The sequence below is a fragment of the Lepisosteus oculatus genome, chromosome 8 (assembly GCF_040954835.1).
Source record: "Lepisosteus oculatus isolate fLepOcu1 chromosome 8, fLepOcu1.hap2, whole genome shotgun sequence".
Classification (NCBI taxonomy): Eukaryota; Metazoa; Chordata; class Actinopteri; order Semionotiformes; family Lepisosteidae; genus Lepisosteus; species Lepisosteus oculatus.
In genome coordinates, this window is record NC_090703.1 from 53,222,685 (window position 1) to 53,245,952 (window position 23,268).

The 23,268-nt window shown below is 35.2% G+C and overlaps 1 protein-coding gene across 3 annotated transcripts in view; it reads left to right on the forward strand.

The window, feature by feature from the left end:
* aff2 (AF4/FMR2 family, member 2) overlaps positions 1 to 23,268 on the forward strand; it is a 193,316-nt gene that overhangs the window by 26,287 nt on the left and 143,761 nt on the right. For all 3 annotated transcript variants that reach the window (XM_015351809.2, XM_015351811.2, XM_015351812.2), the window contains exon 2: positions 20,452 to 20,572. In XM_015351809.2, coding sequence (XP_015207295.1) covers positions 20,452 to 20,572 — 121 coding nt within the window. The remainder of the gene's footprint in view (positions 1 to 20,451; positions 20,573 to 23,268) is intronic.

A 23,268-nucleotide genomic window follows, 5' to 3' on the forward strand; every position in this document is an offset into this window, starting at 1 on the left:
TCATCACAGTATTTAATGGCTGTTAGTGGGATTCACTACAGTATTCACACCATGTGGTGCTTGGTCTCATAGTTTGAGTGAAATATGTTTGTGTTCTTGTACATGTGAGTGAGTGTACAAACACATCCTGTCCAACAGGGTGCAGTCCTGTGTTTCTGGGATGGGCTCCAGGTTGCTGCGACTCTCTGCAGGAATAAGCGGCTTTCTGAAACCGGATGGATGGCTCTCCATGTGAGTGGGATGATGTGAGAGCAGTGGCATGTTCCCCTTCTCACACAGAACTTTGCAGATCCTGCCCTGATTGAATAAGCTGGCACTGGGTCAAGTTTAAAAAATGGCCTAATTAATTTCCATTGTGGGCATTCTCTGTGTTTCCCAGCTAACAGCACTTTTCATAAATATAACCACAAAATGGTGCAATAAAGGGGCACAAAGGATTGAATGGCCCCCTTGAGTGTGGCTGTTCTAGACATTTTGTGTTAAAATAAAAAAACAAACATTATAAAGGATATAATCATTTACTTCTACCATTTCCTATTCATAATGGGCTTATTTGCTCAAAGTACGATAAATGTCACTTCAGTACTGCTAACTTGGGACACTGCATAAAACTTGGTAAACCTATAAACAGAGTAAACAGATATATATGATGAGATCCTTATTATCATTAAACAGTCTTTCTACTCTTCTGTTGTTCAGTTTGCTAATGGAACATAGTAAGAGAACAATCAGTGGTAGTCTTTGGAAAACCTAGTCCTTTGCTTATTGTAACTGATTGTAAACTCCCACTTAATGATAGAGCCCTAGCTGCAGAAGGAGATGAAGTATTTGCAAGGACTGTGTTGGCCAGGTCTTCCAGTTAATGGCTGTTGATAAAACCTATAGAGGGAGAGTGTATAAGTATGAGAACAGTACAGTACAGTATGTGTTGTTCCACTTCCAGTAGTGGAGTGTCTTCATGTGCGCTTTAAAATAGGCAGCTCACAAGTAAACCGACAGAAACACAGCTAGGTAAAAAAAGTGCACTTTTATTTATAGTTCAAGGCAAACCAACTAATACTCAAAGAATCACACAACACAAACAAAAACCTAAGTTTCTCTTGACAAGACTTCTTCAGTCCCTCTAAAGTAAATGGGCACCTATGCTGGTGGCTTTGAGACTCTCCTCCCAAAAATACTTTTCTCAAAACAACGTTTTTCACCAAGATCCAGACCTACTTTTCCAAAACCCAGAGTTTGTCTCTGAGACTCTTTAATACAATAACAGTGACTCTTTCCTAGACTTACAGATTTCCACTTTTCTGTGGTCAGTTGCTTCCTTCTCCCTGTGATACAGATCTCTCACAGAAGATTTGCTCTCCACCTGAACAACAGATAATGATAAACTCCTTAAATGCCACCCAGTCAGTTGTCTTCCACCAAATGGTCAGGTAACTGAGGGTGGCAGGTTATTGCCCATAGCTTCCAGGGGAATGCAGTACAGAAAAAAACTATCATCTTGTTTGAACTTACCATACTATCACAATATACATTTATATTAAGAGGAATTAAAAAATAAGCAAATTAGTGTTGGAATCGATAGCATTACATTTTTGAAACCTCTCAGTATATTTTTTGTGTTAGTTTAATCCATTATGAAGTTGTGTCATTTAGATGAAAAGATACAAAGAACTTAACCCTTGGAAGACTGGGAGCTGGGTAATTACCCAGAAACTGTGCAGAGTGAAGCTGCACATAAGTGCTCCTGTCCTTGGAGGCCTCTGATTCTCATCCTGGTGTCTAGGCCTGAGCAGGTTTCCATGGAAACTGGGGAACAGTTAATGCAACTGGAGACCTAAATTGTATTATTTTTATAGAGAGGCGAGCAGTAGAATTTCTATTTATGCTTATACACTAATTGAAATTACCACTTTTAACTGGGTTTGGAGTAGACAGTGGTACTCTAAGAGCTATAGACACAGCTGAGGTCATTGATCTAGATTAAAGTCTTTAAGCATTTTTACAGCCTTTTCTAATCCCAGTTACATGGTACATTCTTAACAATTTATTTGTTCATAATGTAATATAATTATGTAACTGGTTCTGCAATCTTTCAGTGCTTCTAATACTTTGTAAGTAATCTTTCCGACAGGGGTTTTGATAAAAAAGGCGATAGATTTTTCTTAGGATTTGTGGGCTTTGCAAAGATGATAGAACCAATATTAATGGGACTGAAAAATACATTTCATTGTCTAAATGAATAAATATATGAAAATAAGCAAAGAATCATTTTGAAGAGTGGATGCTGCACATTGGTGGTGGTGGAGGGGAGTCCCCATTACCTGTAAAATGCTTTGAGAGGAGTGTCCAGAAAAGCGCTATATACGTATAAGCAATTATTATTATTATTATTATTATTATTATTATTATTATTATTATTATTATATAATATATAATATATAATAGAGTTGAGGTTTTTTAGGCCATGTGTAAAACATTTGTTCCACAAGTGACAGATATTTCCAATTTAATATTAATTATAAAACAAATGCTCCTGTTTTAGGGGAAAGTAAACAAAACCTTTAGTGGCACTTGTCTGTTGCACTGTTATTTTTAGCTGTTTGTGAAAAGCATTTTCTCTGAATGAAATAACATTTTAATTGAATGTAGCAACTGTGGTTAGAAAGTGCTTATTTAGGTGGGAGGTGTGACATCATTCATCATTCTGGATGTAGCCTTTTCACAGCTCTCCCCCACCTGTGTTACATTATCTCTTCAGAGAGCTTTTATAGTAATGCAGTACTAAGACAACTCTCACACTTACAGAGTCCCAGTACTTCAGTTAATTTATACATAATGTGATAGGACAGACAAAGTCGTTTCTTTTGATAAACAGTTAGTCTAGCAGTGGCCACTGGTTGTGTTGCAAATCCTTTGTAGTTAGAGTGAACTCCTGGGAGATGACTGTATGGCTTTTACACATCAGTGTCAAAAGAATGGAGGTAATTATGGGCAGCATGCTGATGAATGTTCCAGATTTTTTTTAAATCCTGCGAATTAACCAGTCTTTAATCCTTTATAGTCTTCCAGTAGTAAAAAGAATGGTGGGAACTTTAACGACTGGAAAATTAATGGAAAACCATAAGGGCATAAAATCAGAGACAGACATGGAATAATGTAAAATGCTAAAGAGGAACATAATGAATAACTGAAATGTTTATTAATTTCATGTATCCTTTCATTGGATTGTTACAGATATATACACAACAATTATTTTATTAATGGCATTGAGCACATATTTACAAATAATAGAAGGACAGATGACAACTCTCAAATCTTTACCTTGGGAAACATATTCCTGTGAACATGGAATAGAAATTGCTGTATCTGATACCAGAAAAATAAGTTCATATGTAAAAGAATACTAACCTTAGTAACCTAAGCTTTTAATGTTCGTAGATGGCTCACAGCTTTTTCAGGGATCATAGACATGCCCATGTAAAATGTTTAAAAAGGAATGAAAAGAAAGTAATTTTGGATGAAATCCTACCACCCTTTTACAGGTTAATGAGCTTGTTGACAGTCATGTTCAGAAAACAAGACACATCCTACACTGTTTTTGCTGCTTTTTATCAGCTTCCATGCAGTACAAGTAGAGAGTCTTTACTACAATTCTAATCTCCTTTTTCTCCTTTTTATGATAAAGTGGCTGCTCCTTGTTATTCTTTGTTATCAGGGATCAACGGCTGTGTGTATTTGTATGTGTGTCCCTGGAACCCAGTACAACCAATATCAGTGTAGGCTGCCACGTCATAAACATTTTTGTCTGAAAGTCCTTAGCTTCCATACTGTGATAGCCTTTCATTGCCTGTGAAAATGGGTTTTTGTGCACCGTAAATCACTGACCGTTTGGCCGCTCCTTATTGTAGGGAATTCCTTTAGTGATAAAAACTATAATCCCTTGACATTCGCTGATATGTGAGAGCACCCTTTTAAATAGACCAGCCTGTAAATTGCTTACATCCTGCCCTCTACTTTTTCTTTCACTATTTCTTAATATACTTCTTACATCAGCTATTAAATTATACATTTTATAGTATTATGTCTTTATATTGATTTCTTACTTGTTCATCAGACATCCTCTACTTAACTATAACTGTCTTTCATGTGTTTTATTGAGTTACAGTGAAGTCATTGTTTTTGATTCAAGTAGTATTAAATTAAGCACCAGTATACATAGTATTTGATTCCAATAATAAAATATTACAGTCTTATCTAATTGTTTATTATAGTGTTTTGTTAAAATATATATTCCCTAATAATAATGCTGGGAATTGTTGCCTCAAAACATTGAAAAGTTCCCGATAATTTTTTAAAATATAATTACAGCAGCGTACAGCATATTGAACTAATTAAAACAGTAAAATACACATATATGATCAGTAACACAAAATGATATTTATATTAATATATACAATTTAAATTTAGATGATAGAAATACACATTATCCAGAGAATGTCTGGATCTCATAGGATGCTAACCAATTTCCAGCAATTAAATACTAGATATGAAGTTATTTATGAAGTTTATGAATAATGTATAGTTTAAAAAGTAATAAATATTAAATATACATGAATAGTTTAGTGTTTATAGCTTCAGAATATGCACATTATAAACAATTTATTTTTTCATGAGGCTAGACATACTTTTAATTCTACAGAATACACGCAGTTTGATGGGGCCAATAGAAATAAGGAATTCATTATCCTCTGGAGATTTGTTTGTAGATGACTTGATTGAAAATTGGTAACAATCGTCTGTGTCAGTGGATTATGTTTCCCCTACGAAGGCTAATGCAAAAAAAAAGTATTTTCCCCCAAACAGCTTTTTTACCCCCTATAGCTGGCATAACCTAGCAGTAATTTGCATCTTCTTTGTTTCCTACAGCCTCACTTATCCAGTATGCAGTGCCAGCTGTCCGTTTACAGTGCCACAGTATGCCTGAATGCAGAACTTAATAAGGTCATGGAAAGCTGAGAGTGTTGGCAGCCACTGATGCATGCTCAAATAATGCAATAAAACAATACTGTAAAACATTCTTTCAGAATAACACCAGATCTGCTTTCTTTCTTTCATTTTTCTAATGCTCTTGGGACATAAATTGGAAAATATTCAACAGCAGAAAGAAAGCAATGAAAACAGCATAGGTTATTACCTATAAGAAGTGATTATTTTATATTCAGTACATAGGGACCCACAGTTTCTTCAGGTGGACATCTGAACGCAATAATTGTAAAAACTTACATTGTGTCTTTGTTTCTGCTGTGTGTGGCCCAGAACGGTGGATAAACTGTGGCAGGGATGTGTAAGGCATTTATCTTGTCTACTTTCAGAGCCATAAAATTCTGCCTGGTCAAGGCTGGGAATCCCTGTAGGACTAGACAAGAGACTCCCAGGTCTCCTCTAATCGCTAAACATGGGTTATGGATAAGATCAAACAGTTGTAGGACTGGTCCCCATACCTTATCTGAATACTCAGAAGCACTGCGATCACGTATTAAACAGGAACATCTTTAGTTCATAAACTGTCAGCAGCAGGAGAATAACATCACAGCATGGGCAAAACTGTAAAGGGAGATAAACAACTAAAGAAGTCTGATGATTAATGAATTTCTTACTGTTTAAAAATGTTAGGTTGAAAATATAATATAGAAAAAAAATACACTTATTTTTATTAAAAAAAGTTAAAACAACTAGGTGAATTAAAATATGTTGATACTAAAACTGTTTAGTGTCCCAAAGTAAATCAACAACGGAAACAACAATAAATTATATTTTATATGGCACTTTACATTAGTTTTTTTTCCAAATAGTCCAGTAAAACAAAATGTGTTTTTTTCTGAAAGGGCAAAGGCTTTAGAGCCCAATGGTTAAAGGACATTGAAAAGTGTTGATTATGTGAATACATTTATCTGTGGTTCCTCCTCTGACCTAAAGTGATTCATGCAGGCTTTTTTAGAATAGTCAGTACAGCTGAGCATGAAGATGTCAAGGAAACCCCACAAAATTTGCATTTGTGTAACAATGATCACCACCAGTATTACAGCTATCTGTTATGTGTGGTCTTGGATTTTGTATTTATCTGTATAAATTTGATCTGCTTAATACAAGAATACCGTTTTTATGTATAAAATGGGGGAAGCCATGTGTGGTTTATTTGCAGAAGAGCAATGTTAACCACAAACAATTTTTACAGAGGGGGAAAGAATATACAAAACACCTGCTATGTCAACAGTTCAGCAGTTATATCAAACAGAGTTACTTGTTTCAAGATCAAGAACTTGGAAGAATTCATTTAAATCCCAGTTTGCTTCAGTACTAATATTACATTGGTTTGAGAAGCTGGTTTTAAAGTAGATTAACATGAAAAGGGTTGATGTTTTAATGACCTGCTTTGCAAGGATATAAGGCTGTATCTGATACCAAGCTGTAAATAATCCTGTTACAACAACCTACTCTCTCTTTTTTCACCATTCAGACTGTAATGTGTTTAGATCTGACAAGACCACTACAGGTTACCTGAACAGGAGGAGTGTCAATTTTTATTTTCTCTGATTCAATCTGGTATATTGCAATACTTCAACTACTAAAGGCCTTTTTATAAACTGGGGGGAATTTTAGTTCTGTAGATGAAAGTTTTTTAGGTTCCCTAGAAGTTACAGTATGTTATTGAGAAATGACCTTTGCATCTGTGTATACACAAGTGTAAATGTGACACTTACACTAAGCAATCTTTTCCTCCTTATAACACTTGTTCTCCAATTTCACAGTGTAGAGATGCAAACATTTTTATGAACTTGTAAGGGTACCAAGTAAACAATGTTCTGAAGCATCTTTGAATGTGGTGGTATGAAGACGTAAGAGAGTAAATACACTCAGACGCTCATGAAAGAAAACATCCATTTCCAGGTGCAGCTTTTCAGATCAAGAAAATGACAAAAACATTTCAACAATACTGAGAAAGGAACCATGGTTTACTGTATATTCTCAAAAAATACAAGAGCAGCTCTGTGTTAACACTGTATGGCTATATTATATTTATATATTATATTATAGTTTGTTATATTTGTCTTAAGAATTTATAGAATCCTTAAAAGCAAACCAGTATTCATTCCAAAGATTTCAAGGTTTGTTTGTATGCTGGGCAAGAATAATATTTTTACGAAATGCTACTTTATTTGCATTATAGAGGAAGATGCAAAGTCAGGGAGTGTGTGTAATGAGTAATGGGGGATTTGATTGTTTGCACCTGTGTGCATCCTGGCTGAGTCAGAGGGAGGCTGTTGGTGCTAGCATCAGAGCCAAGCTGCAGTCAGACTTGATGAATATGTCTTGTGTAGAATTTCAAAATAAAATAGGCCTTTGTATAGCCAACCCACATGGTATCAATTGAGGCTGCATTTACAGGCCTAATCACTGGCCAGTGCAGCAGAGGAAAAGCTTGGCTAGACAGATGGGAAGAGATGCTGTAGACGGGGATCAGGGCAGAACTGCTGCTCTGTCGCCCTAAATCCTCTAATCTGATGCTATTAACAATATGGAGGACCAGCAGCAACAGGGATAAAATCTCACACACTGGAAATGTCATTTAAAAGGCACTTTTGAGATTTCCCAGTCATCTAAATAGGCTTTAGTGAAGCAGGCTCTTCGTTTGTGAATGTGGCAGTGTACATATATGTGTGTGGATGTGCTGGAGGTGACTGTTGGAAGAATACAGTATATGTGATAATGTAGTTCTAGTCTGGCATCCTTTTTGTGATGACAACCAGGCAGTATTGATTAATTGCAGTACAGCAGAAGACCTTTTTGTTGCTGGCTTAAATGCCCAGACACAGTACGTGTGCCGTGTTGACTTTGCTGCAGCAGAAGGGTTTTCCATATCTCCCCTTTTGTGTTGATTGTATGTGACAGCTAAAGAGTAATAAATCTACTATAATAGCAAAAACAGACTTTTAGAGTTTTCTTCCATTTATTTGTGTTCAGTATATAAATACCATGCTTCCAGGAATTCACAGAGTTATTTTTTAACCAAAAATGTTTTTATGTATTACTTCTGTTCAGTTTTTCTCTCAATTTGAAGGGCACAATTGCAGTGCTGTTTAGCCTTATTGTATTCTGCTCTGGTTATTTTCATGTAAGTGTATTTTAAGAGGTGGCGTGGCAGGGTGGTGCAGTGGTCAGCATTGCTGCCTGGCAGAGCTGGGGCTCTGGGTTCAGGTCCTCAGGTACATCGGTGTGGAGTTTGTCTGTTCTCTCTCTGTTCATGGGGGCTTTAATCCAGGGGCTTCAGTTTGCTCCCACAGTTCAGAGACATTCTCATTAATTAGGTTTATTAGCTTGTGGGAAAGCTGGCCCTGGTCTGAATTTGTGTCTGTGAGCCTGCCCTGCGATGGACTGGTCCTGCCTTGTGTCTGTAGAACCCCTTGGACTGGATGAAGGGGTTGTAAAATTGATGGATGTACTGTATTTTAAGAAGAACATAAACATTGTCTTTTTGTAATGAAGAAAAATATAATTCAGTTTTTCAGGAAAACAAGTGACTAGCTTATTTGAAAAAATGTAGCTTGTAGAGTATATAAGTAAAAAATAAATCAGACTGGGTAATTATCCTAGATTCTTTATTTCACCTGATGAAAATATTTTAAATAGTTTGTGTACTCAGCTGTAACCCATTTATTATCTCTTTATTTGAAGTGCTTAAGCAGACATCTTTGAGCTCAACATCATGGGTCATTGAACTTCTAATAAATCATTTTTCTAATTGTAAAACAACAATTTCCACATACTGCAAAAGGAATTTTAGTTCAGGTTCAGGATAGCTGCACAAGTTAGATGTGGAAAGATGGTTTAACACTCTTTGAAATCTTATAATATTTTGTATATACTTACATATATATATATAACTTGTGGTGTTTGTGTTTGTTGATGAAAAAAAAATCTGTATTCTTTCCTAATATAAATATAAAATTATCCCCCTAAAGTATTTCTGCATTTAGAACAATCTAAACACATATGTTCTCTTAATTTTTGTGGTGACAGAAATTAATTTTCCTTATTAAGGAAGAAAATAAGAGCACAGAGAGGCTTCTACACAGTTATGCGAGTTTATGTCTAAGATATAAGATTTTTGTTACATAAAAACTAGGTGTAAGAAAAGAAGTATCCCATTATATTATGTGAAACTTCATTCCAATGGCTTAAGAAGGGATCTACTGTGTGAAACTAGTCACAAGCCAATCATTGAGTTTCAGTGGCTCAATGGGGATTCTGGTCATACTGTAGGTGTCCTTTTATTTATTTTTTAAATGAAATTCCTTTGCCTAAATCCTTCCTTTAAAAGAGAGGTTGCACTCCTCACCTAGCCATTTCCTCATCATAGCTATGGCAAAACTATGTTAATTGAAGGACCAATTTCCGTAATTTCGTTGGAATAGTGTTACTCATGAACTCCAAACCTCTTTCAAAATAACCCTGCCATGTAAGCTGTTTGGGTTCAGTCTTGAGCTCTGGACTTACATTATTTATCTCTAAGGGTCTCTGGTGATTTGTGCATTGACACAGGCTTTTTGTTAGTATCTTCAATGTTTATTTCACATTACTATACATTGTTCATTTGGTAGTTTATTGCAGTTTTATCCTCCTTGATGACAGTAGCAAGTAGATTTATGAAAATTAAAAAAAATGTACACATGCATTTTTGTTGCTGTTCTTTGAATGTGTTGGAATTTTCACAAATCCTCAGAAACTCTGTGAAAAACACCTTCAACTAGTCAGCAATTTATTTCCAGGCCTCAAAGTCTTGTGTAGACTAATAAGACACTTATGCTAACCCCTGCTGATGGCAGTGTGATCTCATCCTTTGGTGCCTTTCCTATCTCTTGGGAGTGCTTCTAAAAAATAAATCACCATCAGTTTTAATGCTATCTTATTTCCGAAACTGCTGACTATTTTGGCTTCAAGTTAAGGCAGACACACTCAGTCATGGAAGGGTTGGAGAAATTCATGCATTGTGTGAAGAATGTGATAGAGATGTAGACTGACCAGATAGCTTTGTGACCCAGAGAATGACTAAACCCAGTAGTGACACTCATCAGTTTAGTTTCTATTGGTGTCATTTGCATTCCCTCTGGGAGATTTTAAGAGTTTTTTTAATACATCCAGGTGGATGCTGCACATTGGTGGTGGTGGAGGGGAGTCCCCATTACCTGTAAAAGCACTTTGAGTGGAGTGTCAAGAAAAGCACTATATAAGTGTAAGCAATTATTATTATCAAGATAAATTAAACCAACAGTAACTTACTGCACTCTTTGCAAAAAAGAAGTCTGCATAATTGTGAAAATGGGTGACTTAGACCCATCTTTTCCATTGCCATTTAATACAAGAAAATGCACATAAGGCAACTGTGACCTTGATACTGACATTAGATAAACATCCCATTTGTTGGGGACCTTCCTTTGTTTAAAGCAAAGAATTAATCAGAATCTTACCTTGTATTTAGCTGGTCTAATAGGTATAATTTGTAAGGTTTTAGGGTCTCTATTCCTGATAACTTTTAAATTGAAAATAGAAATAGTTTGGTAAATAAAATTAAAATGATTACTTATCTCTTAGAAATTTTAGTGTATCTCACAAAAAATGTACATATATCTAAAACAAAAAATGTTTTAAATTTTTACTTATAAAAATTTGCTTGAAGGGCCAAGGTGTCATGTTCCTTTTAACAGAGTCAAACTGAAGACCAGAGTAAGAGTTTTGTTAATACAGTAATGCCTTCCCAGTGGTGACCATGGCCTCTTTGTATCCTTGGAAACTGGAATGACCACATTAATGTGAACGTCCACAGTTTATAATTATAAAGGACAATTACAGACATTTTTAAAGGAAATGTAAAGTAGGTTTAGTGTGTTAAGAGTACACATAGGCAAGTGTGGAGGAGTGCTGTTGATGTTATTACGTTTGTCTAGACATTACTAAATAACTCTTTTTTTGGTAAGGCAACCTTATTTATTTATATTTTAGATGTCACTGTCTGTTCCAACGAGAAACTCACTTTTTCCCTGAAAGAGTGAAGGAAGAAATCTGATTTTCACTTTCTCTGCATACTAGCACTGTATGCAATGTGACTACAAGAAGCATCACATTACTAACAAACTAACATACGTTTGGTTAAATTATAGTGCAATAAATTATATCGTTATAGTAAAACATAAGTAAAATTTTCGTTGTATGTATTTGCGGCATTTGTTGTGAAATTTGTATGGATAATTAGAATGGATACCTTCCTTCAGCTTACGCAAAATGGATTTTGTTCAAGGGAACGTACAGTAAGTCTTTTATTTACTATTGCTATTGTAGGCTATATTATGAATGTAAATAAAGTGTTATTAATATTCTTTTGACAACACTGTGAACAACCATGACCCTGCAGTTATCTTTATGGATTTGGATAGCGGACCTGCATGATAATGCAATTCACAGTGGCTTTTAACATCTTAGCAACACTTGATTGCTAACTGGTATGATTACAATATGGCCTGTGCTCTATGAAGAATTGTCCTTATTAAGCACGTTTACATGGACAATCACTCTTATCTTACTTAACAGCAGGAGTTCTCATTGAAAACAGAAAGTGATTATGATTCCTCTACAGTGTATGCAATTTGCAGTTTTTCATGGGCAGTTTTATTGCAATGCAAATATGAACAGTGAAATCTGATTAAGGACAATCAACTAAGGCAGGAATTCTGTTAACTAAACTAAATTTTCAATATATTAATTTCTTTTAATTAACTAAGAGATGGGAGCTGAGATTAAGTGTATAATATATTGAAATTAGAATGTAAATTAAAGCTGCTGTAATATTTAGTTCTGTGTTACAAGTTTTTGTTCAAAGTTCTAGACAAAACAATTTTAGAAAAAGAATTAGAAACTTGCTGTGCATCCCAAATAAATTAGAATGTAAACTGGCATGGGTGTGTTGTTTTTCTTTCTTTCTGTACCTTTGAATGCATACCGCAATGTTTCTTCCCCAAATTGTTTCCTTCCCCTGTAATACAGTATATCATCAATTTGCTTGAAAAGAAACTTAAAACTTAATGTCTGTTATAAACTCTCTAGATTTTAAATTGAAATCTAATTTCAGTATTTATTCACATTATAATGTGAGCACAAGAGAGTACTGTTAGTCATAGCAAATAATGAAAATGAGTCATAGCAAAGTTAATGATATTGTTTTAGAAATCAGTGGCAGTCTCTGACCCTTAACACAAAGCAAAGACTCAGAGTCAAGTCCATAGAGTTCAATGTAATTAGAGTGTCACAGTGTCACGATTATAGTCCCTCCTCCTTAAGGGTGCTCCGGGCCTTTCACCTCAGACTTGATTATGTGCACCTGACCCCTGTTCCCAGTCCATCTTAAAATCCAGTCGCTGACGTTCATCCGGGTTCTGCATCTGATTTCTGTAACGTGCGAGCCCGGGATCTGGACCCGTTAAGGTTTTAATCTCCGTTCCCATTCCCACCTGGTTCATGTTTTTAATTCCTTGTTGGATGGATCACCTGGCTATGGATTTATTCTTGTGTTTTTGGATTCCCTCTCTGGATTATTTTTGGATTGTTTGCCTCGGCCACGCCTCCCCCTTGCACCAGCACACTTTGGACACACCTCCCTGTTTTCATCCCTGTATTCCTACATGATTTTTTTCCTAATGTTTCCTCACATTCTGGATTGTGGTGTCTGAATAGGGTCCGGAAAGAACTGTTCGTTACACACAGGTTAATCACAGGTTAATCAGCCTTAACTTGCACAAAAACAGCTCTTAGATTTGACAGTTTACTTTTTTCTGTCTGTGGATTTATTAAGAGTGACGTTTTCTCCTCTAACACCTTTGGCTAAAAAAAAAGGTTTTCTGCAAATGGTCACCTATTAATATGAAGTCAGTGACAACTTCTTGACAAAATAATACTAATCCACATTCAATTTCAGGGACTATAAAATCTTGTATGGTCCTGTAAAGAGATGTACTGTAGTTGATACATTGAATTTAATTTTAAAGAGTGTTCTAAATCATTTCTACTAATTACTGTAGTACTTTAATACAAATAACATAACGGAAAAAATAATACAAAACAATTTTGAACAAATATTCCCAAAATATTCTGTCACTTTATAACTATTGCACACTCCAAAAATGAGCTAGAGAAGATGCCTTCCACCAGTACAATAAGGAAAGATGCTTACATTTAGTCTCAAGGTAATATGTGTTATGCTTAGAGAAAAGATTAACTTGACAGTGCCCTAACTTTAGTATTTCTTTCAATAAAGCATACTGAAATGTAATCAAGGACTGGATTTAATATATCCTTTTCACTGACCAATAGACGTTTTTATAAATGTTTTTTTCCAAAGCTTATCAAAGTTGGAGTGTGATTTAGTGATACAGTCTGATCATGAAGCTGAAGTAAAAGCTGTTACATTTGTGCTGCCTTGAGCATCTTGTTTAGGGCAGAACTGTAACTGACAAACATTGTCAATCATGCAATGAATTTAAAATGAGGCAAAGATTACTCCTTTTAATATCACTATAGCCTCAATTTACAGATTTGTCCTGTGTGCTAGAATATTTTCAGCCTCTGAGAAAAAATATCAAAAGGCTGTTTAACAGCTTGTCAATGACATCTTCTCAACAGTAATGACCAAGTCTATTATTGTTCAGTAAAAGATTCTCACTTTTTAGTGAAAAGTGACAGCTGAACTTGTTGAGCAAATTGAGTTTGTTGAGAGAATCACATACAGTGAAGAATTCCTCTATCCTTCTTTCTGATTCCATAGTAAATACAGAGACTAAATGTGATTGGGGATTAAATCAATAAATATAAGTTTTTTGTTACAATATTTCTTGCATCAACTTTTGAAATCCCCTATGCCTGCTGTCATCACATCAGTTGATCACACTGACAGAACATTTTGGATATATTAAGCCCTGTTTTCATTATCTCTTTAGTAGTGCTTAGTGTGTGATAAAGTGTCACATGCATCAGTGGATTGGAGTATTTTACGTCATAGCTCTCTGTAAGAAAACAAATTACAGTTGTTAGTTTGATATGCTGTTGTATCTTGTGTTCTATCAGAGTATACCAGTATTCTAGAATTTCACAAACTTTTTTATATTCCATGACAAGTGTACTTAACACTTTTAAAGATTGTTTTATACAGTTTTGCAAGTTCTTCATATTGCACACAAACAGAAGGAAGAGTCCATATTTACTTCAATAAGATGTCAACAATGACATCAATGGAGTCACCTCTGCCTTTGAATAGCAGTTTGTTGATTGCAAAAAATTAAGCTATTTCAGTAATTAATGATGGGTAATATTGATCTCTCATGAAGCAAGCTGATCTGAGTTTCATAGAGTGGACAGCGCTATGCCTTTTTATTCCATCCACATTACAATGCAGTTTAAGTGCTCTTAGGTTTCAGGAATGCTTATTTAACCCTTTATTAGTTCTTGGTAACTGTTTCCAATCACAGTATCTAGTGACAGTTAATGTTCAATCCCGATCTCCTGTTGAAGATAAAAATGTTCTGCAAGGCAACCAAAATGCTGCATCCGATTTCTATGAATATTCTAGTCAATCATTTTTTTAGACCATCATACACAGATGATAATTTCATGATCCAAAATCACAAGATTGGAGCTTTGAAAGACCTGATCTGGATTTCTTTTACCGAAATTTTAGCTTGAACTGTATTGCCTTGATGTTCTGTACTTAGGTGGCTATTTATTGTCTTTTATTGTTCACCGGGGGTCTGTCTGAGTCTTCTTGTTGTTGAGGTGTTGATTTATCAAAAGTAGTGCCAAGCATTCTATTCAAACACTTTTAATTTTCTTGTATGTATTTTCACACTAGACCTATATAAAATGAAGTATAATCATAATCATACCTACATCAAGATCATACTCAGGCCTACAAAATTACATAGCATTTTAACAATAAAAAAAAACAACAAATCAATATCACTGTACTGTCTAAACATCCAAGTACCTAAATAATTACTTGTAGATTTAGCAATTACACAAGGTTGAACATTAAATGCCTTATGAAATATAAAATACATTAAGTGTAAAAGAAAATATGTCAGTTATTGCTATATCTATTTATATTTAAACATTATATTTAATAGAGAAGGAATGCACTTTGGTTATTGTAAATTCATGTGTCTTGCCTTTGTCAGTAGATTAAATTGAGTGTAAGTACTATATTTTATGTTCAAGCATGAGTATGTCACAGCTCTTGTACTTTAATTACATTACATATTGCCATACAGATTTCCTCTTATGAATTGTACTTAAGTTTTTAAATGTACCCATCTGACCTCTTTTGTTGCATTAAGTGTATGAAATATAAAATGTACACTACTATTTGGTATGCATTTTTTTATTACAGTTCCTGTTTTTTAGTTTATTTCTGTGTAATTTGAAAGTGATTTTCTAAGCTTTTGAACCCAGCGGATGTTTCAGTACATCATGAGGTCTGTTTGCTAAATTGGGTCAAGAGCTGAAAAATAGGCTTGGTTTCTCTTAAAATATTCATAACATGACATTTCAGATGTAATGCAATACCAGAATTTTTCTTAATTTGCTACTGGTTTTAATCACCGCTTCTCATATTGTTAACAGTAATTCTTCAAGGAAAAGGAAATTAGATTAACTGAATATATTTTACAAGTCTGGGTTCTGAATTTGAGGAAAATATATAGGACATGGAATCTTTCAATTCTGAACATTTACACTTCTTGTTAAAATGTGAATTAACCATATTAAAGTTTTTTTTTAGCGTGGGGGTAACCACATATTTTTAGGATTATATGTAATAGTGCCTTGCAGTTCAATTTGTGATGTTGTGTCACTGCTGTTAAAAGATTGGTTACTTCTTAGACTTATTCTATGAAAATGTGATATTGTAATTCATTTGAAAAGGTATGCTAATGAGTGACCGTGTCTGGCAGTTGTAAACGTGAAGTATGCTATTGGGCTATAAATATTGTGTCTTATGTGCTTTTTAGAAGATTTTCAAATAGCATGATTTAATCTAATCTTGGATATTTTAGTAGTAATACATACTCATGTATTTTAGGGACACTTAAACCAACATTCAAAACAATGGATCTAACAGTGTGCTCCAGTTGACACAAGTGTGGTGTGCAGCTAACTGTTTAGTAGCAGTGATATGCAGCAAAGAGGAGAGCAGGGCTGGATGAGTCAGTTTGTAGTGTTTTAACAGAATGACTGTTCAAGTGGGAGTTCAAGAGCTCACAAGAAAAAAAAAGAAGAGAGGAAAGCAGATGGTGCACTGAGCCATACTGTGTGACATAACTGTAAAGTACAAAGACATTGGACTTCCAGCCTGTTGGTAAGAGTAGTTGAATGGGTTCAAAACAGGCGTTCTGACCTCACTCACTTGTGAGTCTGGTTGAAGTTACAAGAGATGTGTCACAGCATTGCATTTATGTGCAAAGAAGGTTATAGCTGTCACGGATGTTGGAATGGACAAGCCGTGGAATGGCAGGAGAGCGGAAAAGACCCTATGCGTAGCGTTGAGACGGGGGTTAGCTGTTCAAGAAATGTCGTATGGAAACCTATGCCCTCAGGCTATGGACAGGAGTGACCTGGTGCTAGGCGGGTCTCAGGACATCTGAACCTCAATGCTGAGCGAGGAGCCGAGCCGAAACAGGAAGTAAATAGGCTACACAACAAGACACACCAGAAAGACATGAATAATCACAGGGAACTAGGTACAGAACAGAAGTAGAGCGCCTTCTAGGTGTACTGGGCGTGACAATAGCAGGCAGGCCTCCTTTATGTTTTGAGCAATTGTAAGATACCTTGTGCAAAACTGATACTTTGTTAGGATGGAGAACATGTTATTTTTATATACTGTACATGTATATGTGTAATCTGAACCAGCTCAGGTTTTAATGGTTTTATAGGAACTATAAACAGTGCAGGATAAAAAAGAAAACAGCTGTAACAAACATTTCCTAATTAGACCTAATTAGCCTTTATATGGATTGTCACTAAAATTCTGTTCTACTGTTTTGTTATAAAACGTTTACAGCATGTTTGATCTTGGGTTAAAACTTGTCTTTGAAACCAGTTGAATGTTGGAGCATGCATACATCCCTTGAAATATTTGCTGTGTGCAGCCTCTGCTAGGGGTGTGTTGAATAGCATAATGAAACTGTATTGCGCAGTGCACATTTTTCTGGAATATGTTTTATTGATTTTTGCAAAATGCACAAGTGATAAAAGACTTATAAGAGCCTTATATTTACAGTCCTTGGTTTGTGCATGTTTTTTTACTTTTGAAATATTACTTCATATTTATTTAATTTGTATATGCTGATATGTTTATACTTGGTGTGCATATGAAAGACACTACAATTTAAAAAGAGCTAGAATACATGGAAGCTTGTTTATGTAAAAGATACTGAAAATTCAACAATTATCAAAGCTGATATATCACCCTCCTATGAAGGAATCACTGCTTTGTGAGATGAAAACCTGATAACATATTAATCAAATCACAATGATAAAATTAATTTTAAATATTCGTGAAATGAAATAAGTTTACTGTATATCCGATGAACTCAGAAGTGAAAAATATTTTTCATTCTTTCCTAAAGCCAGCATTGAGTATACTGTATATAATGAAAGTGAAATATAGAAAAGTCTACTGTTTTCTGTTCTTTGCATGTAAGTAAGTGCTCTGTTAATATATTATCAAATAAAACATGCTTTTAATCTTTGTGAAAGTTTTCTTAAATATAAAAATTGACCATTACTGTATGTAGAAGAAACTCTCATGATTTGAAACATATAGTGTTAAAAGATTTTAAATCTTAAATTTAACTTAATGTTAACTTGATGTAAACTAACACAAATCGTGATCATCTTTCCCGTCTGTCCAGCAAGTGATCCAGAATTTAGAAAGATTCCCACCTCCACCATTCTAGCGTTAATAGAGTAGATAAGCAGGTCCTTATAATTATAAACAGCAGAAATAATTGTAACAAGGGGCTAAATGCTTAGCTGTAGTTTTAATTAGCTGGTGCTTCAAATTAATAATTGCTGTTTAAATCAGAAATCAGTGACTGTTGTTCACTGTTAAATTCTAATAACGGTGCTGTTCGTTTTCCATTATATCTCACCATGTGAGGCTTTCATTGGAACTGCATGCAGTGCTGGGAATAAAAAAATGGTCAGAGCTATTTGGTTATCTTCCAAGAGCAGTGGAGCTCAGTTGAGATTAAATTCATCCCGTTTACTGTGGAAATCAGAATTAGCTATTTTATGTTATGTGGGGAAGAGGAGGAGGAGGTGGGTTAAAAAAAACCTGCAAATGCCACATTTTGCAGGAGTGATAGCATCAGAGAGTCTTGCAATCTGCTATTTAAATTGTCATCTGGAATTTCCTATCTAATTAACTGATACAAAAACACAGACAGAAAAACAGAATTGAAGCTGGGTGCTCACAAGTGTCCCTGAGCACATGTCACACAAGGCCTGTCAGCAGTGCAAGTTGAAGCTTGTTTTTTTATTCTTTTCTTCTCAGGTTCTTAATTACCCCCCCTCCCCATGTTCCCTCTAAAACACCATTGCATTAGGAGTGAAGTTCTGTGTCAGGGGACCAGAGTGCTTTAGAGCCGGCCATGACAGCTGTAAATTTGATCTATCAGCCTGTCAGGTCGGGCTGTCAGGTGCGCACAGTGAGGTGACATGAAGATAACTGACATCTTGCTGTCATTACTGCAAGGGGTGCGTCATCAATCTTTCTTGTATTTATTTCTTTCCCCCTCTGTTATTTTTTTCCCGTTAAAGGAATCGCCTGTCGCTCCCAAGCTCAGCCTCGTTTTTCTTCCCTGTGTTCCCTTCCAAAATAATCTGTTGATGGATTAAATGCTTTCGAAAATCTAAAAAGTACCAAAAGTGTGCAGAGAGCAAGGGCAGATTAAAGACATTTTCTCACCCCCTTTCTCTGTTCCTGCCTATCACAACCTATGGCACGCTAGCTCTTAATCATTGTGTAATGTGAAAAGATCTAATATTTATTCCACTCTTCCATTCCATTGAGTGAGACTGCTTTTTCTTACCATTTGGTTCAACTGAATTTATAATCAGAACATAGAGAGATGCAGGAGTGCAGTATGGACTAACACGGAATAGCTAACAGTGTGATCTCTTATCGGTGCTCTCCCATGTACTGAATAAAGTATTTTTCATATTAAAATATCATTTAAAAACTGATAAACATTAAAAGTAAACCATGTGTTTATGTGACTATTAAAGCCTTTCTGTAAATCTATGGAATAGCAGACAATTAAAATATTTAATTTCTTTCACGTCTTTAAGTCCTTTTCCTAATGCCTGCTTAACCACTTCAAGGTCTAGAGGGAGCAGGCAGTTAGCAGCAGAGATGGAGCTCTGGTCTACATTAGAATTCTGGAATGTGTGTTTTATTATGCAAATGAGGAGTCTGATAGTGTAGGGTTGATTGGCAATGTCCTTAGTGGCTCTTCTTATCCAGGTACGTCTCTTCCTGAGATTTAGCACGAAACGCCTTACTCTAATCAGCTATATCCAGCCTTTGGGCCTTGGAGCACCCCAAGGCCAAATGTAATTAATGGCAGACATCATGAAGAGAAACACAGCAGAGCCAAGTGGCATCGGATTACACCAGTTAAAAATCATACATATATTGCAAGGCAGTTCTTAAATTCAGCAGCAGAGGACACAAATCATGAGAATTGCACATCTTCAACTAGACAGCTCAGCTTGTAACAAGCTAGGAAGCTTAAGTCATACTTTCATGACCAGTAGCATGATACATGAGTGAAGTTGTGTCACTGGAACCAAGAAAACACAAACACAAGTTGTGACTGCAGTTGAAGTAAAAGAAAAGGTAATGATCCAATCTCCATATTATGTAGAACATCAAAACAGATTCAGCAATTCTGTTCTTAAAATTGAATACATTTCTCAATTTGATTTTTTATATTACTAAATAAAATTATTATTCTTAGTGGATGTCTTTGTAGCATTCTTCACTCAGATTTTAACACCAACCTGTCTTGATTAGCTGGTGCCTTAGCAGTATTTTGTCTTTTTTATTAATTTAGCATCAAAACCACTTTGGTTTTTTTTTCTGGCCTGCAACAAAAAAATTAAGTGTATTTTACTTATTTTATCTCTTTGACTATATATTTTCTTCATCTGCTTGGTGTCAACTTCTCTATGACAGAGATAAGGGCTTACGTCAAATCTTTTCAAGAAGGGATTCAACATCTATTTCTCGCATGCCAAGTTGAATCATTCTTACCATCCTTTTTCCTTCTCTTCCTGTCTTCACAGTCATTATGAACAGGACCGCAATGCACTGAAGAAAAAAGAATGGGAACGCAGGACTCAGGAAGTTCAGCAAGATGAAGATTTGTTCTCCTCTGGGTTTAACCTATTTGGTGAACCATACAAGGTAAGAGTATGAAAAGATAAAATCTAAGATTGCAGTTTTTCCCTTTTTTACAGGCATTATACTGCTAGAAGAAACAGGATTGTTAAAAGAAACTCAGCATGGAACTTTTTTTTGTTATTTTGCCCAACATGACTCTCTAGGCCTGCAAATAATTAAGTTTTTTCCTGAAGATATGTGCTCTTTTCTTCCTGTACCTACCATAAAATGGTTTGTAACAGATGTCCATCACTTTTTGTCTATTTGTTTCCAATTACATCTGAAGAAAACTTTCCCCAGTATTTATATTACTGCCTTTTCAGTCTTCAAAAACCTTTTTTGTATTTATGTTAAAGCGGGTGTACAGTATATCCAATGCCATTCATATCTCCACTGTATACACACAATATTGCCTGAGCCCAAAATATTTGGAATCTACTAGCCGATTCAGAAACACTGTAAATAATAGTGAGATAAAACAGAAAATAAAAGTGTTGTCTGACTCATATGTTTGTGTTTTGCCATCTTTCTTAGCAAGTGCAATATTAACTTAATCACCATATTTTATAGACACATTGAGAAAGACACCAACTACTTAATTTAATTGTAAGGTTTTCAAATGAAACATTGTTAGTAATCAGCTCTCTGATTATTATGATTTTATCTCTGATTTTATGTCAAAATGCATAAAGAGTTGTATTTCAATTGCATATTTTATTAATAGATTTTAGTATTTTTGAGTTAATAACTCAAGTATTTTCCTCCTAAAACAGTATCCTTAATTGTTCAACATTAGCATTATCAGTAATGTAAGTCCATGTTTAAAAAGAGGTTGTAGCCCATTGATAGGTATTAATGCACCAAGCTGTAGTGGTAATGGTTTGCAATCTTGAATTTAAGAGCAGTAACAGGGAGCAATCAGGGAATCAGGGAATTGATGCCTGACAGTCTTCAAATTCAGCAGTTTCCCATCCTTCAAAACAAGCCCATTGAGTATGTTATATTATTTTTCTGTATTTTCCAGAAATCAAATAATTTATATCAGGTATTGCTCCTGTTTTCATTTGCTAACCTGCTTATGTTTTTGATCCTACAGATGATTAACAATTTTGAATGATATTATTTTATAGACCTTGTAGTCGGCATGCCATGGTGTAGTATAATAAAATCTTGTATCTTTTATAGTGGAAAAGTCTTCAAACATGGGTCTGGGTGTGGAGGATTAGTAGCCTAGTGGTAATTCAAAGGGAGCTTGGTTAATTCGAGTCCTTCCCTGCTGTATATTGGAAGGAACAAACACAGATCTCATCCTGTCCACTGGATGGTAAATATCAGTAGAGCTATTTATAAGGCACTGACAGAAGCTAGTAAAATGTAGGTTAATGTAATTCCATCAGACTTCTTCATTTTCTACCTATTTCATTTTTGTCATGTGCATTTATCATTGCCATTTGTCTATATTTATGATCTTTTGCTGACATACATCCTCACTGAACCATTGCAGAAGTTTTTTTTTTATTTTTTCCTGAAATGTATCCATCTCCTGTAACCAGCAGATGACAAGACAAACCATTTTGAAAAATGTCTTTCAAAGAAAAGCTCACCAATGTCAATTCCAAGAAATTCTTCATAGATTTGAAATTTGGATCAATGCAACCAAAGCAACAGAGCCATTTCTCTGCTGTTTATGTTGTTTTCCAATCAGACTAGATTGATATACCTTTCATAAAGGAGTCGACATTTCCCTTGGCAGGTGAAAATGACCTTGCGAAAGTCCCTGACTTACTTCACCTCAGGGACCCAGTTCATATCTAATGAAGGATCTAATAAGCTATGCTGTGGAGCCCTGGAAACAGAATCAATGTTCCAATAAAATCATTCACGTTACTCCTACAGTCCTTGCGAGTTAGGTTTTAATTTCATGTAGTGTGCTCTTAAATGCCCCTAGTTATTTCAACCAACATTTAACATAACACAAGAAAATATTGTATTCAGAGTACATACAGTAAGTAGTCTAACCCAAACAAAGTTTTTTTTTTCTTCCTGTAATGAATTATAACTTCAGTGTGTTTGTATATGTGAATATACACTTTATTTCCAGGGCTTACAAGGCAGTATACATTTCAATTATAATCATTTTAGAACATAATGCAGAGTAAATCTGGTTCTACCAAAGAAGCCCTATGGAATGAAGTGTGCACTATGCCTTTTACGTGAATATGATTGTAGAATTGTACATAGCACAGGTCAGTCTCCCTTTCACCTCTCTTGCATCCCAGGAAATATGCACATACCTGTATATGCTGTAGACCTGCTTCTAATCACCTGCACAATCATCATTTATTCTAATTTGGCAAAAAGAGAGGTTCTCTGTAAACAATGACTTTCTTTTTTAGTTTTATTTTGTTTCACTAGATACATCAATTGAGAACAACTTCTCATTTACAGTGACAACTTGGAAACCCATTTCTATAGCAAGGCCAATATGGGAACAATCCAAGTGAAGTTGCTTGCTCCAGTGTACTGTCTCACACTGTACACACACACAGCTTGTATGAAATTCTAGTGGCCGATAAACTAGCTTTTCTTTTAGGAGATAATCCTGGAAAACATTTATTGTCTGTTTTTCATGCTCTTTGCACAACTCATTAGATCTGTCATTGGCATGAGGTTATAATTGTCAGTTTAGTTATTATTATTCAGCCTGATTATTACTTGAT